At 39.3% G+C, this 14793-nt stretch overlaps 1 protein-coding gene across 6 annotated transcripts in view; it reads left to right on the top strand.

Moving 5' to 3' along the window:
* Positions 1-14793, top strand: part of si:ch211-26b3.4 (connector enhancer of kinase suppressor of ras 2) — a 72523-nt gene that overhangs the window by 23032 nt on the left and 34698 nt on the right. For 5 of the 6 annotated variants that reach the window (XM_061685868.1, XM_061685869.1, XM_061685872.1 and 2 more), the window contains exons 3-6: positions 2130-2332; positions 3674-3761; positions 5461-5502; positions 12466-12585. In XM_061685868.1, the coding sequence (XP_061541852.1) occupies positions 2130-2332; positions 3674-3761; positions 5461-5502; positions 12466-12585 (453 nt within the window). Of the gene's footprint in view, positions 1-2129; positions 2333-3673; positions 3762-5460; positions 5503-12465; positions 12586-13458; positions 13515-14793 lie in introns of those variants that run through there. The other variant, XM_061685873.1, reaches the window with a different exon arrangement.

The following is a 14793-nucleotide window of genomic DNA, read 5'->3' on the forward strand; positions in this document are numbered from 1 at the left end:
TATTTTGTATGTACTACCTCAGGCCTCTTCCTAATTTTTTTGGAAATGTGAAAAAACATCAATATGTAGTAGTTGTAATATATGGGGTTGTGAAGTGTTTATTCTGTACAGTCCTGTATTGCATGGCAGTTAGATGTTCAGAGAGAGAGAGAAGAAAGTGGTTAGGTCCGATTTCCATATAAATAATGTTTGATTGCGATTAGCATGGAAATGATGGTATTTCAGCATAGAAGAGGCTTTACCCCATACTGCTGCTATGGCAACCGGATCGACATGTAGGTAGTCGGGGCTGCTCTAATGGCCTCGCCCTTGTACTGTATTGATTGACATACACAGGCACATATGCATGCTCAAATTATTTTTCTATTCGTACACACAGATGCAAACACACACACTCACACGAACGCACGTACACACACAAATCTGCACACAATAAACCAGCATCGGGTTATCATTTCTCCTCTTCATTTGTGCACTCTGTCCCCAGGAGGGAGACACAAATGCCATGCTGAATCACAGGGAAGCCTAATTGTACCATGTGCAAACACACATTTGAAGTTCACATGTATATTCACATTCCCATACAGTAGATCATAAAGTACATAACATATGCATGACCCAGTTTCAGCAAGATGCACAGTTTATTGTTCTCTGTTCATCTCCTCGCTTGTTTTCTGCCTCTTTAGCTTCTCTAATTCGCTCTTTCGCTCCCCTTGCTGCCACTGTGGCCACTCTTTCCTTTGTAGTCACTGTAGTCGTGACTGTATTTAATATATCTAGAGGCAGAGGGGGAATAGCGTCTAGATCTGTGTATGTGTGCGTGCGCAGTCGTCGTGTCAGCAGGAATCAACCTCCTTTCTGGCAAGACATTTCCAGAGGTTCCTTGGTTGGCTCTGCACAATGTGGCTCAGTGAGTCTGTGTTTATTTACAAGGGTCAGAGGATTGTGTAGTAATGGGCAATGTAACCCTGCGGTCCAGAGAGGAGGTCATTCATAAAAGATGCAATATAAGGTTGAATTGTTCAAGCTACAGTACAACACATAATAAACATAATTCTCAATTTACATTGGCACAAAGAGAGGTATTGTTTTCTTGTGATGTTTGATTATTGTAGTTATTGGGCAGCATTTTTTAGTGGTTAGGATGTCTGCCTCACAGTCACAACATCTTGGGTTAAATCACTGTTGGAAAAACCCTGTATGCAGTTTGTATCTTCTCCCCATGTCCCATTCTTAAAACATTTTCACACTTCCATTTCACCACTATTTTCCATCCTTAAAAGATTTAAATTTAGCTAGAAAAGGGCAGCGCATAATTTTGACCCACTTCTATATTACAGTTGAATTCGTACAGATGGCGATACCAGGACAAAAATATATGATTTTAGGCCCACTGCACATTGAGCAACACAGCCGATGCGAGCCAAGCAACTGAAATGAACAATCGCGAAAAACCTCCCACCACACATTAGGCGATTGACTCCCACACATATACAAACTCACTGCAATGGAAAAATTGTGTGTGTTCTTATTGGGAAACGTTTTGAGGCATCACATACACTGTGCTCTATTATTATTATTTTTTTTTTTGAACCACAAACAACACAGCATGATTGTCAAGGAAGAAGTGAATTTGCCCTTGCTGTTGTATCTATAATATAATAACACAAAGACATGCAGGAAACGGGCAAGAAATAAAAGGAGAGCGTGCGGATACTTCACAGGTTTTTGGTTCCATTAACAGACTGTATTCATGCATTTACACGACAAACTCACCACACTAATGGTACAACACCACAGGTACAACTGAAATTATAATTAAAGTTCAGTATTATTGTAAAACAGAATACATGTACTGTTGGTATATACTGTATTTTATTGGTAAGGTTTGGCAATGATCTGCGACTGGATCTTGCTTATACCTGACAAAGTAGATTTTGGTTGTAACTGACGTTTGGCCACTCATGAAAACTAGTTGCTGAACCCTGCACGATGCGTGGCAGTTCAGTCGCGTTCGTCTGCATCGCTCGCTGTGCAGCGGGCCTTAGGTTCAGTTACACACTGATATTAAGTATCAGCCTCGTTTTCAGCACATTGCAATTAAAAAGTGAATTTTGTTTTTCCTCCAGAACTATGGCCTCGAGACAGAAAACCTCCGGACTCTGTCACACAAGCTCAATGCTTCAGCCAAGAACCTCCAGAACTTCATCCTGGGCAGAAGGAGAGGAGGACACTATGATGGAAGAGCTTCCCGGAGGCTACCCAATGATTTCCTCACCTCAGTGGTGGATTTGATTGGTGCAGCAAAAAACCTACTTGCCTGGCTTGACAGGTATTAAGTACACACACAATTTAATTCAGACAGTGATTTTATTTGAAGTTAATATTTTTGCCAAGTGATGAAACAATGAAATGTACCTAAATGAGTCACATAAATGTATGTAGTGTACAAACATACAGTAAGCAACTACACTTCCACAATCTAGCGATGAATACAACAGTTGAATCAGAATTTATTTAGCTACATGAGAAAGAACACAGCAAAGTGACGTAGTGCTTGGGATGTCTAAGTCAAGTGGTCCTGGGTTTGAATCTATATCTGTCTATCCATCTATCCTTCTATATATCTAAGGACATATAATGGAAAAGACACTGGCATATAAAGTTTGAAAAATATTACGTTAGACCATTTTTTCCTTAGAAACAATTATTACCTTTTGAATGATAACGAGGCGGCACGGTGGAAGACTGGTTAGCACATCTGCCTCACATTTCTGAGGACCAGGTTTCAAATCTGGCCTTGACTGTGTGGAGTTTGCATGTTCTCCCTGTGGCTGTGTGGGTTTTCTTTGGGTACTCTGGTTTCCTCCCACATCCCAAAAACATGCATGGTAGGTTTATTGAAGACTCTAAATTGTCCGTAGGTGTGAATGTGAGTGTGAATGGTTGTTTGTTTCTACGTGCCCTGCGATTGGCTGGCGACGAGTTCAGTGTGTACCCCGCCTCTCGCCCGAAGTTAGCTGGGGTAGGCTCCAGCGCGCCCGCGACCCTTGTGGGGATAAGAAAATGGAATGGAAAATTGATGGATGGATGGATGAATGACAACAGCTGTCAATATTTCAAATACCCATTTCAGTAAAAGTAATGGATTTTCAAAATGAGATGGAGTGGGGTACTTTTATTGATTAAATTATATGAAAATTGCCCATATATACATTCACTGGCGTCGGAATCCTTCGTATCTCTAAAACCAACTCTTATCAGGAAACCCAAAAAACAACATTTTTGTTGAGCCAATAACGTCGCTTCATCAAAGAGACAAAGCCATTTTCAAAGATTTAATCATTTGCAAAAATAACACACACACACATACACACGTGGGAATTGACCAATAGTATAGATTTATGAAAAAGTGTAACATGTATCAAATTTGAACAAAGGAGGTGATATACACGTGGGCACATTGTGCAGTCTACAAATATAGAGCCCAGAAGATGAAGAAATACTGAGCTTTAGCCATGACATCCAGGGTTATGATTCTAAAACAAATATTGTTGTATGTGCTTATTGTTTGCTACTGAGCACTGAGGAGAACAAAAAATATGTTTAACTTTTCCTACTGGCTGTTCAGTCACAGCATTTAAAATCACACTGCTGTTGTCCTTTATTTCAGGTCTCCATTTGCCAGTGTGACAGAGTATTCATTACTGAAGAACAATATTGTGCAACTCTGCCTAGAATTAACTACCATTGTACAGCAGGTGATCCCCCAACAACACTCCCCCCCCCTCCTCCAAACACACACACACACACACGCACATAAACTCGAGTCAAATTATTATTAACTGCCACATGCAGTGCTAATTGTGTGGGCTCCCTCTAGTCGTACTCAAATAATTACTGAATTCAATGTTCAAGCTTTGCATTATGTTACAGTACCTTAATTATTTTTAATCCACTTCAATACATTTGTTAAATACAGTTTAAGTGTATTTAAGTTTTAAGTACAGTACAGTTACATCTTTTAGAAATACATATCTTTTTTTACATACAATTTGTATTGAACTTATGTGCAATACATTTTCATTGAATCATTAAGTGTAGTTTTTTATTTTCGTATATTTAAGCGCGGTGTTAATGTTCAGATTGCACTGTGCATAATAATATTGGCTATACTTTGTAGAAATAAAGCCTCTGCCTTGTTTTTAAATAACACTTAAGCTGTCTACGCTACTGTATTTGAATGTTTGTCATGATGATGAAACTTGGTGGGCTAAGTATTTTCTGAGGTGATTCTGAGAGTAAAAAGTTTGGGAACCACTGTACTCAAGGTCTGCACTTGCAAAACAGATGCAAACTTGATTGCACAAACAGAGTCACCTGAGATGTGTTGACATCACACCTGTCTGTATGAGATCTATGCTTTTGTGTGACTTTTAAACCAAAACAAAGAAGTGGTTAAATGCCAAAATGTTCATTTAGTTTGTAGGTTCCACTCAGTGTGTTTCAACTGCACCTATAAATGTCCACACAAATTAAACATCGGTACATCTAGCTCAGATCTACAGTAGTTTCCATTATTGTAAATCTGACAATAGTGGAACATCTGCCCACTACCAACATGCCAAGGGCTGTTTGCAGCCGATGGGACAAAGTGGGCTCTATCACAGCTGCTCCCAACATGTTCATTGACTCACTGTCAGCTCCAATCCTCAGCTTCACTTATATGCTCTTATGGAGAATGAACAACTCGTTTCTCATTCTTTCGTTTCCTGTCCTCCCTCTTCTTCTATCATACCTGCTTACCTACATTTACACTTGCCCCTTTTTTGAGAGTGATTGTTAGTGGAGCAATCATATTGTTTGGATGGAGACTGGAGCTGCTCTGTTGGACCTTTTCCATGTACTGTATTTACTTTAAGAAGCAGTTTAGATTCAGTGCCCACCGTTAGTCCTGGAGCCCTGCAGATAACACCCCGCCACTCTTACAAGAGCCAGAGTAGAGGCAGAGCATACGTGACCCCACTGGTCCACAATGGCCCAAATGGATTCATGGCTGCCAGGGTGCAGTAAGACACACAATAGGGGTAAAACAGCCTGTACTAATGGATCAAGCAGATGTATTCGCTGTTACCGTGTGCATCTGGTAGGCATAGCTGGCTGCTTTCCAAGAAATAGATTAACAATCAGCAATTGTTAAATAACAATCTGTCATGTTCAAAAAATAGTGTTGATAATTTTCTAAAAGCTAAGTAGACTGCTCCCTGCCTATTATTGAGTAATATGCATAATATTGAAGTTTACAAACGAAAATGCTGACTGCTGATTTCCACTGTAATAGTATCTGTCTCCCTTCCAATTGGGCCTCTCATTTCTCCATTGTTGTCCTTCGTTATATTTAGGACAGAATAATAGCTTCAGTGCAGCAGATGACATTGTTTTTTTCCCCCCTTTTCACAGGATTGCACTGTATATGAGACAGAGAATAAGATTCTTCATGTGGTAAGTTTCTTCTCCAAAAATCATATTTATGGAGGTCTGGTGACAATTAAAGGTTTGAGCCCTCTAAACAAAAAAATACACCAAGCACAATGAGCTAGTTAATGCCACAAATGTACAAACTCACCAACCACAGCATTACTTTAAGTAGTTAGCCATATTAATAGAAACACTTCTATGGGGTATGGAGTGCAGTTCTACACCTCTGTGTACTACAACCCCAAAAATAAATCGATCCATTTTCTTTTAACAGTCAGTTGGAGATTTACCAGCTGACTGTGGGCAAAAGGCAAACACACTGATTTTTTTGCCAGTTGATTGCAGGGCACTCAGAAGAACAGTGACCCATTCACACTCAAATTCACACCTTTGGTCACTGAGAGGAAATCAAGCTGGCTGTATGAAAGTCAGCAGTGTACCACTACACTATGAGTGACTTAATACGAATTATATTGCTGAATTAATAATTCTCGACTCAACAAAACTTTGTGTCTTTCTAAGGGCAAATATATTTATATATCTCTGATATTGGATATTGCTACAGTGTGAAGATGTACTGTGCCTAATGTGAGTGATGTACTGTACAGAATGCAAATTGATGAGGGAGGAGAAATGTCTGTAGGTGTGAGTGTTTTTTGGGTCTACAACTTGTACACTTTAAAATCCGATAGAGCTCTGGGACATTTTCTGCTGTGTGATTGTGTGTTAGATAGATTGAGCAGCAAGTTTCTGATATGGGCTGAGAGTTGGATTAGGAGACTGATACTTTAAACTCAGATAGAGGAAACTAAATAAAAACTGAAAAGGTTGAATGAAGGCAAAAACTGGTTGACTCCACAGACAAAAAACAGAGAAGCAAACTCAGCAATGTTGTTTATACAGCGCAATACATTGAGGAGTGTAATGATGTCTACATTGGAGAGACTAAGCAGCCGCTGCACAGGCGCATGGCGCAATACAGGCGGGCGGCTACTTCGGATCCAGAAGCAGTGGTTCATTTGCATCTCAAGAAGAAGGGACAGTCCTTTGATGACAACAACGTCCAATTTCTGGATAGAGAGGACTGCTGGCTTGAATGAGGTGAAAAAGAAGCCATTTATGTCAAACTAGAATAAAATGTCTCTCAACATAGGTGGTGGTTTGAGGCATCACCTATTGTCTGCCTATAACAATGGCCTGACATCTCTCCCCCCCAACAATTGCCTCATTCGATGGGAAGCGTAACTCTAACGAGCTGTTTGATGAGTAAACAACTGACTGGCATCCAGGTTTCACTAACCAGTCCAGGCAAAAACAACAACACCTTCTTGTTAAACACCCTATTGTTGACCACCAACAGGGGACACACCCACTGAGCCATAACTAAGGAGACACCACACCTAAAATTCAGATAAGAAGAATCCTTTTGGATTAATGGTGAAACTTTTTCAACAAACAAGAACAGTCCAGTTGCCCTGATTCAACCTTTGCGGAAGGATTACCATGACCTGGATGACTGACAATCTACACAGACAAACCAGCTGAGATCACAGAAATATGTATGTGCCAATTAGGGATAGACTAATCCCCAGATATTTTATTGTTGAATTATATTGTCAGTATTTTATGGATATGCTGTTGTATCATACACAATTTTTCTACAAGCACTACCAAACAAAAGACTCAGTTTTAGATGTTGATTCTGACGTGCTTCAACATATTCCCTCCTCATAATTTTTGGTTGTGGAACCATGTCATTTACTGACTTATTAATCATACACGTATGCAGGCACACACGTGCACATGCCCACATGTGGACATACACACACACACACGCGCACACACACACACACACGGGTGTCAGACTAAAGGCAACATATGACTCTCGGTTATGTGTGGGAGGTAAATGTGTGAAATTGGGACACAGCATGAAAGAAGAAAGAGGAGGAGGTGTTTTTAGACACTGCTTGCTTGCTGATCCCTTTTACTAGAAATGAAATAAAGCGGATGTGAAGTGACACAAGCCCACTAAGTTGTTCACATGAGATGAACCCATAAAGAAACAAACATAAACGGGACACCAATATATAGGATAAAAATGCTAATGTGCAGTTCCATTTATCATATTTATGAACTAATTTGGGGTGGATCAATCTAAAAAAAATAATTCATGCAAGACTTTGGCTGCTTCATAAAATAATACAAACAAATTAAAAAACTCTTGTAGTTGTTATCTCTGTCTAATGAAAATTTGAATAGTGGCTGAGAAGAAGATGCACCCATTATTTCTTGCCAATGTTTATCTTTTTCAATCTGTCATTGCTGTCTCTTTCTGTTCTAGCTGTCAGCTTCAACAATATCTGTCTTAACTGTTTAAATGTTTACGTAACCGTAAGAGTCAGATTTCTTGGAGCTGATAGAAAGGCAATTGGAACTAGTGCTTTTAATAAAAAAGATTAACATGATTATTGTATGATGTCAGTTTCTGTTTTGAGCAAGCTTTTTGATGACACCAACTTTTTGAAAATAGGACAAAGATTAGTTATTAAACATTTGGGGCCTCATATCGCTTGTGACAATAAACATTGGCTGAGATGCATCAAACGGACGTCCTGTAGGGAAATAGGGGCACGGTTTATGCAGATTGCAGCTTGCGGGCACGAGCCTGTCGTTCAGAATGAATTCTGATTCACTGACATACAGTACGTACGGTGGTGTGAAGAAAATTGGCTGGTACGCACATGTTATGAAACTGACAGTGATTTTGCGAGTGGGAGCGTTTCTACTAATAAATATTGTCTAATACTGATACTGACACTGCTCTAATAAATACTCCCTAAACACAGAGCGCTCAACTCTACGGATAATGTACTTTTCAACATATAAAACCACATTGACTTAGACTCCCAAATACAATGTTTCCATGAAGAGTTCAAAACATAATCTGAACAATAAAACAGTATATGTTTGTGTTGGAAAATCTTCCCAGAAGAACCAAAGCTGAACTTCTTAAAAATCCTAGAAAAAAAAAAAAAAAAAAAACATTCAAGAGCAGTGGAACCATAAACGTCATATTAAAAAACTATTTTACCATAAAAATATATTGAATTCAAACCTTCCAGGGTCAAACTGTCACCGTCATAAAACCAGTATACATTTACAGGCAATGTTTTAGTAACATTTTAACATTCTCAGTTGTTGTGACTTTGGGCTTGTCCCATCAGGGTTCACCACTGAGAGTAACTCACATGTTTGTTTGGCATAGTCTTTACTCTGCATGCCCTTCCAATCCGCATATTTTTTATCCGGCCTTGGGACCATCCGTGGCATGGTATTGAGGCACTGATCAGGAATCAAACCCGCGCTGTCTGCGTGAAGGACAGCGTTAGCATGTAGCATGTAACATTCTCAGTGGTCTTACAAATGAGTAAGAACATATTAAAAACTGCACTAAAGCTTTCAACTCTCGATGAATGAGGAGGGCCCAATAAAGGTTGCTGCACGCTTGCCATATTTTAACAATTAACTATAACACAAGTCACTGATGGTGTAGTGGTACACTCGCCTGACTTTGGTGCAGGCAGCGTGGGTTCAGTTCCCACTCAGTGACAGTGTGAATGTGAATGCGAACGGTTGTCCGTGTCTATATGTGCTCTGCGACTGACTGGCGACCAGTTCAATGTGTAGTCCGCCTTTCGCCCGAAGTCAGCTGACATAGGCTCCAGCGTCCCGCGACCCTAACCAGGATAAGCGGTTGAAAATGGATGGAAATAGAAACTATCACACAAAATGTAAAAAGTTGACTAATGTAATGTAAACAAAAAGAATGCAACATATTTTAATTAAAAAAAAAAAAAAAGTGACAATAATATGTTGATCTGCTAGCCAGCTAATGGCCTGCTAATTAGTGACTCGTTTTTGTAGCTAACATGAACTCCAGAGTCCTGACTTCATTGTCTTTTCAGCTTGTACATCTTAACGTGCTGCTCCTTTTGCTCACTTTTCCTGCGGGTACCGACTCCTGGGTCAATGTTGCATACTCAATAACACTGCACACTCCACTGGGACATGTTGTAGTCTTACTGCTTTGAATTTGAGACTGGGTATACTGTACGATATTACTTCCAGAGTATATTCTTGTTGTTTTTGTTTTGTAAAACTTTGGTTATTTTTCAAATTGCTCAACCACTGGGCAACACAATTTGAGGTTCTATTGTCAAAACAAATAATAAAATTTTCATTGGAAAGTGCATGATCTCCACATGGAGGTAAATGCAGACTGTGATACTGTATGCGACAGTGAGCTTCCTGCATTCGGTTCAATGTTATGCTCTGGTCAGCCCTAGTGTAGTGGGACTTGTACGTTTGTCAGCCGCTGCTCAATAATGGAAAACTCCCTGCTACTTTGCGGTGCTCTAGACTACAGCTCGAAGCAATCAGATGGACAGGAATATTGTGTGTACGTGTGTTTGTGTGTATGAGGGAGAGCGTAGTGCACGAGTCTGTGTGCCTGATGGAGCGTGAAGTGTGTATAAAGTGTATGTGTTTTTATGTGCATTCATGCATAAGGATGAGCACTATTATGTAAGGCTGTCCTAGTTGTGTTCTTTTCCCCTGCCTCTTGATTTCTGCACTGGACTCTCACTTTTTACCTCTTGCCCTTTCTGTTTCTCTCCTCTACCTCTCTCAATAAATGTTTTCAGTTAGTTCTTGCGGCAAAGTAAATAGTCATCTATACAGGTATACACAGATAGTGGTGGTGGCTGTGTATGTTATATGCAAGGAGGAGTGAAGGGGGGGGGGGGAGTGAGGGAGGGGCACGGAAGCACAAAGGCAGAATCTAATCCATTTGGCAGCGTATTATGTCTGGCTTTCTGTTTGACTGCTCTTAAATCTCACGCCAGCCAACCACATAAGTGAATTTCTCCATAATCTGCGTCCTGATTGTCCAGAGGCGTGTCAGATCAAATCTGGGCGTGTCAGTGGAAGAGAAGTAGCAACTCTACTGTGGTGACTTGCCTTTTTTGTATCTTCCGTGTTAATTCCAGGTCAGAACTGTTAGTCCGATGATCAGAGAGGAGAACAAGTAGAACCGTGTACTTGCTGAACCTAAGGCTATTAATGGCTCTACGAGGATCAGATCATTTTTTACATTTTTATTTATTTTCTAAACTGAAACTGTCATTTGTATCTCATGTGGTAGATAAAACATTCAGAATATTTTACACATATTTTCGCAAAAAAAGGATAGACATGAGTCAATCTGAGACAGCGAAACCACGACAAAAAATAGTCTCCACCTTTTCTATCACACTGAATGAATCAGACTCTCAGCTATTGATGTTTACGAATGCTTGAGTGCCAGTATGTGTGTCTGTGTGTGTGTGCGTGTGCGTGCGTGTGTGTGTGTGTGTGTGTGTGTGTGTGTGTCTGAGACCTGCGCTCTTCGTTCCAGAACTATAATCCTGTAATTGCTCATTAAGATTGAGATCAGAAGATTATTTTATGTCGGGGTTATCGGTGTGTGCACTGTAAGGCATCATGTCACACCACTTAATGCATTGGTTCCTGACCTTGTTTGAGGTACAGTACTGAATCCCACAGTTTCATACGTGCATTTACCGAACCCTTCGTAATTGGAAAATAAAATGTTTTCTTTTCCCCCAAAATTCAAAACGTAGGTATGTATTTTATACAAAATAAATATACAAATACATATGAAATATATATAAATACAATATATACAAAGTACAAAATGAACCATGCATCAGTTGCACACAAAATCACTGTGTTAAAAAAAGATTTTAAAAAAATGGACACAACAAAACAAAAAGATACCTCATGAATATTTATTGCCACTGACTTTACCCTTTACTGTTGCCTGACAGAGAAAAGTTCACAAATGTGCGGCTTCACCTTGGCAAATGCCACTATTTTATCATTGTCGCAAACACTTCCTTTTCTTTGTTTTTATGTCTACCATCTGCAAAAAGGATCATAACCTAGCAAAGTTTTTGTCACAGACAGTATGCAGCCAATGACGGTCAAGAGGAGCGTGACATCACAAATCATACTATCGGGGTGATTGGAATGGACACTGTGTGTGTGTGTGTATGTGTGTGCGTTTATGCGTGCATGTCTTGACCTCCATTCAACCCCTGAGACTGACTCATGGACTCCCTGGGGTTCGATCAAACCCAGGTTAAGAACCACTGATTTTATGTGAATATCAATATTATCGGGAGCTTTTTGGAGTTTTATGTCAATTGGATTCTGACGAGTGTGTTTGTATGTGTGCATGTTTGTTACGAAGCTTATAAGGCAGGATAATCGCCTGTGTAAACCGATTGCAGTCAGTCAGCCAAGAGGCAGAGATGCTGCTGCTGATTGAACTAGCAATGCGTGACCTAGCACACAAATAGTCGGCAAAAGAGAAAACATTGTATTCACTCTTTAACTTATCTTTTGTCTAGACTGTTTTCTTTTATAATATTACATTATCTTAAACGTGATGATATTTGCTATACTTTTACATCATGAGACAGTATCTATGTCAAAAAGCACCTCAATCAAAATTTAATAAATGAGAAATGGCCAGTCAAAGAGTGATTTTTTTTGGGGGGGGGTGGACACCCAGTTGCAGTGTTCGAGAACATATAGTAGCCCAATTTTAAATTATTATTTTTTTTAATGTAAAACATTGGCAATAATGTCATTCCGTGTAAATTAGAATGTGTATAAGAAATAGGGTACCTATTGGTTGGTACAAATGAATTGTTCAGTGTATGACAGAATCTTGCAGCATGCCTGTGGACAGACTAAAAGCAGCTTGTGTTTCGATTGGTGAAAGTGGAGATGTGGAACTATCTCATGAAGTGATTTTACTTTCACATCTTCCAGAGAGGTCACTATTGTTTCCCTCATAGACCTAAAGGAATCAATATAACTTCATCCCTCTGTCATTCCCCCATCTCTCACTACCTCCAGTGTAAGACCTTAGCGGGGATATGCGACCACATCATTTCTCTTTCATCAGACTCTCTGGTCTCTCAGTCAGCGCATCTGGAAGTGGTCCACCTGACAAGCATCATGCCCAGTGAAGGCCTGGTAAAGAAACACACACACACACACGCACATACATTAATTGGTACCGGTCCACCCTGTAAGAAATAATCAAATAGTAGATTGACTAGACCCTATATTTCCCTCAGAATTTTATTTTCTTGATCTCGGCAAGACGTTTTGTACTCTTTCAACCTGGTGGGAACAATTTTGGAAGTGCCCTTTTGATTTTGGTTGAATAACTTGCACAGAAACCTGGCTTCAGACCCACCAAACACATTTGGGATGAACTAGAAGAGAGAGCCACCAGGCCCTTTCTTAGGGCCATCTTCAATGACATTGGATCTCACGTGTTCATTTGGATAATTGGACACAACTCCAACATGTAATACTCTAAAATCTTCCTTGTAAAGTGGATGCTACAAAGTACCAACTGCATATTTTCCTTCATTTCACATACAGTAGGTGTATGTTTGAGCATGTTAAGAATTTGCACATTTTTAACAATATTTAAGATTTGATCTATTTTTTTTGTCTTTTACATATATTTTAGCAGAAAAAGATACGTACAGACAACAATAAACATAAATAATTAAACCCCATGTCGACCTCCTACCCACCCTGGTTAGCGTCTAATTGTATGAAGGACACAAAGATTTAAGTGTAGTTTTAAAAAAATAATAAATTTAATTTTCACAGGTATGACTGTTTTTGTATAGTCAATGGACCTCATTCACTAATAAATGCGTAGAAATTAGGGCTGGGGAAAAAAAAACTTTAATTACACTGCTAAGTTGACTTCAAAATTAGCGTCGACACAAAATTTTTGCCTCAAGAGTCCGTCAGGAACAAAAGACAAAAAGTTCCGCCCGGAGCCATGTTTGCGCCGCTGGAACCCATGTTTCACATTTATTGCAGATTGATGCAGTGTTGGGCCAGTGATAAACTTTGCCAAAAACAACAAAGGAGCTTCTGTAAGTGATTTCTTAAGACACTCATAGATGTGTAATGTACATTTAACATGAGTGTATGGGTGAGCTGACTGCTAGTTGCTAAAAACAATAGTTTGTCAGTTTGAACATGATATATCTTGTCTTTGTAGTGCATTCAATTAAATATAGGTTGAACATGATTTGCAAAACATTTTATTCTGTTTTTATTTGTTTAACACAACGTCCCAACTTCATTGGAATTGGGGTGGTACAGACACACACATACAAAGACTTGAACGAAACTAGGGTAAAAGTGATGAGAAGTGTCCTTTTCACAGTTAGGTCATTAGTCCACTCATTGTCTTCCAAATGTCTGATAACAGTTTTGTTGCTGAACTTATTATTTAGACATAATTGTTTTGTTGAATAACTCATATGGTATATACAGGGTATCTTAAAGGATTAGAGTATGCATGGTGGGATACATTGAGGCCATCTACAGCTATGCATTTGTGGTTCCTGATTCTATCATTGACGCTTTTTTTGTACCCATTATAATATACCTGTACAAAACCAAATGGCAAATAGTAAAAAATGTAGATAATGACGAAGGATGTCTAGCCACAGAACATGGCAGTTTAACAGCTAGATTTTTTTTATTAGGTGTTATTAAAATGAAATGTCAGTGATGAAGATGATAACAAAACAAAAAAAAGTTTGTCAGACTAGACACAACGTCCAACAACAACTCAGCTGCTTCCACTGTCCGTGATACTGTAATAACTCATGTAATTCAAAAGCAGTCAAATCTTGCGAGTCACAACATAAAGTGTTCAATGAGAAATACAAACAGAGTCAAATGTCGTTTTTGTTGGATCCCTGCAAAAAGCTGATTGCAGTTGGCAGCATGTACTATAGTCCCAAGGAAGCACTGATTAGCACTGAAGGAAGCAATTGAAACTACTGCAGTCCTGGTTCGAGAGCTGTAGAATACATGGACAGTATGACCTCAGCTGTATCAAGCAAATTCCATCAAATAAAATTTTGGAAGAAGTTTTGGAAGGACAAAACAGCAAAGACAGCTGTTTCACTATCAGCTCAGGGAAAAATACCTTTTAATGGCAATAATTCATAACTTTGAAGGCTTGCTGGACAGATATCTATAGGCTGGGCAGTGAAGGCTTTGGGAATGGGTCAAACGTTGAGATTTGACTGGTTTTCTTTCAAGTCTGAAGCCAGTCTTAGATAAATGGGTAACAACTTAAAGGAGAACCCAAAATACGTGATTGGAGGAGTCTAACGATTGCAAATTAAACCCAGA

The sequence above is a fragment of the Phycodurus eques genome, chromosome 9, assembly GCF_024500275.1.
Source record: "Phycodurus eques isolate BA_2022a chromosome 9, UOR_Pequ_1.1, whole genome shotgun sequence".
Lineage (NCBI taxonomy): Eukaryota > Metazoa > Chordata > Actinopteri > Syngnathiformes > Syngnathidae > Phycodurus > Phycodurus eques.